The sequence below is a fragment of the Ipomoea nil genome, unplaced genomic scaffold, assembly GCF_001879475.1.
Source record: "Ipomoea nil cultivar Tokyo-kokei standard unplaced genomic scaffold, Asagao_1.1 scaffold0715, whole genome shotgun sequence".
Taxonomy (NCBI): domain Eukaryota; kingdom Viridiplantae; phylum Streptophyta; class Magnoliopsida; order Solanales; family Convolvulaceae; genus Ipomoea; species Ipomoea nil.
Genome location: NW_017617143.1, coordinates 917,318 through 919,470, shown reverse-complemented (window position 1 = coordinate 919,470; position 2,153 = coordinate 917,318). Strand labels below are relative to the sequence as shown.

The following is a 2,153-nucleotide window of genomic DNA, read 5'->3' as shown; positions in this document are numbered from 1 at the left end:
CTGCGGGGCCATGTTAGTGCTATATGCACTAACCCTCATGTTCGGGGCATGCGATTGGTCCCGTGGCGCCACCAAAGTGTGCTTGTGTGACTTGAATGATGATTTGAATAATTTGAAAGTGAACTGTGACCTTAGATACATGTTCTCTATGATATTGTCTTTATATAACTGTTTATTATTGTTGAATGTGCTTATCCCTACCTGTTGAGTCTATTCCTGGTTTTAAAGCTAGAGTCTCCTAAGTATATATCTTCCTGCTTCAAAATGATTTTCGTATATATATATATATATATATATATATATATATATATATATATATATATATATATATATATATACCTATATTGTATTTCAACGCGTTGGAGTGGGTTACCAGCATCATTCGCTGAACAGATATATTTGGCTTTCAGGCACAGATGAGTAGACCCCGGAGCGGGCTAGAGATCCGAAGCGTAGATTAGTTAGTTTTCCTTTCGGCCTGCGTGCCATGATTATGTATTGACATTGCTTTGAGGATATATTTAGTTAGTTTAGCCTGTGCATCTGAGTTCTCCAGCTCAGATGTGGCATAGAACCCCGCACCCTTATGTTTAGTTTTAGGATTTGATAAGAATTTACCTTTATTATATAAGTTTTAAAAGTTTCAAAATTTTGGGGTGTTACAATGAGAATGATTATCAATATTGTTGTTTGATTATATTATGTATGAGGAGGAATAATAGAATGAAACCCTTATTTTATTAGGGAATGAGTTTTTCAATTAAGGGGGTAATCAAAATCTATAGTTGTGTTCTCAAAACCTGTCAACCAAACAATAAAAATGACTTTGATACCCATTCCTGAACACACCCTTACTTTTCAATACAATATGGTTTATGGAAAATTAGAAACTCGACCGCGCGAAAATTATGGCGTGATTTGCAAATGTAAACGGAAAGAATGTAAGATATAGAAAGGCATTAGTAAAATGTAGCAGTAATATTTATTAGGACTCCATTAGCTGTATTAGACTAGATCTCTATTATATTAGTAGTATTAGACTAGATCTCCATTTCCTGTCTTTATATACTCTGTATCCGCTACTCTTGATTCATAATACAGAAAATATATTCTCATCTGGTATCAGCTAGGTTTTCTCTCATGGAAAACGTCGGTGTTAATGACGGCTCTGTTCTTGGTTCTTCTGAACGGACCGTTACCGAGGTTCCTTCGATGCCTGCGAGTGGTAGCCTTTCATCGGCTCACCACTTCGTTTCTCTAAAGTTTACCTCCCGAAACTATCTGTTCTGGCAGACTCAGATGCTTCCGTTCCTTGAAGGCCAAGGGCTTCTAGGGTTTATTGATGGTTTTACGCCCTTTCCGACGAGTCACCAGCGCTGACGTCGACCACGGACAGCGCTCCGGCGGTGACTTCTGACCTCCCGACGCGACAGCTTGCATGGCAACAGCAAGACAAAGCCATCCTCTCCATACTTATATCTTCCTTATCCGAGGAGACTCTACGGTTCGCCGTCGGCAAGGGTACTTCTCGGCAGCTTTGGCAGGTAATCGAGCAAACCCTAGGGTCGTCCACTCGCTCTCGCGCTCTCCGGCTGCTCGGCGAACTACAAGGGCTCCGCCAAGGTAACTTCTCCATATCTGATTACCTTGGTCGCGCTCAGATGTTGATTGATGAACTGGCTCTCACCGGTCGTCGCATTGAGTTGGATTATCAAAATCTATACGTGTTTCGCGGTGTGCACCCAGAGTTCTGGCCGTTGGTGGCAACCCTGGCACGTGGTGCTCCCGTTCCCCTCCCGGAGGTTGCGGATTTCCTTGTTTCGCAAGAGTGGATCTGTTCGGATGATGGCGCAGCTCTCGGTGCCCCGGTTGCCTTGGCCGTAAGCCGTGGAGAACACGGCGGCCGCGGTGGCAGTTCGTAAAACCAAGGAAGTGGCGGTCGCGGCAGGGGGCGCGGTGGTCGTGGCCGGGGACAGTCCAACTCGGGCCCTCGGTGTCAGATTTGCAACAAGCAAGGCATATAGCTACGGTGTGTTGGCGTTGCTTCACTCCTGATCCGGACCCTCAGGCGAATGTCGCCGTTTCTGGTGTTGATGGTACTATGGACGACTCTCATCAGTGGTTCCCTGACACTGGTGCCACAAATCATGCTA

At 44.5% G+C, this 2,153-nt stretch overlaps 1 protein-coding gene across 1 annotated transcript; it reads left to right on the top strand.

Moving 5' to 3' along the window:
* Positions 1-1,140: 1,140 nt before the first annotated feature.
* LOC109176610 lies at positions 1,141-1,922 on the top strand. The gene is made up of 2 exons (XM_019326063.1): positions 1,141-1,225; positions 1,375-1,922. Exons 1-2 carry the CDS (start codon positions 1,141-1,143, stop codon positions 1,920-1,922), a joined length of 633 nt encoding a protein of 210 aa, XP_019181608.1.
* The last annotated feature ends 231 nt before the right edge of the window (positions 1,923-2,153 follow it).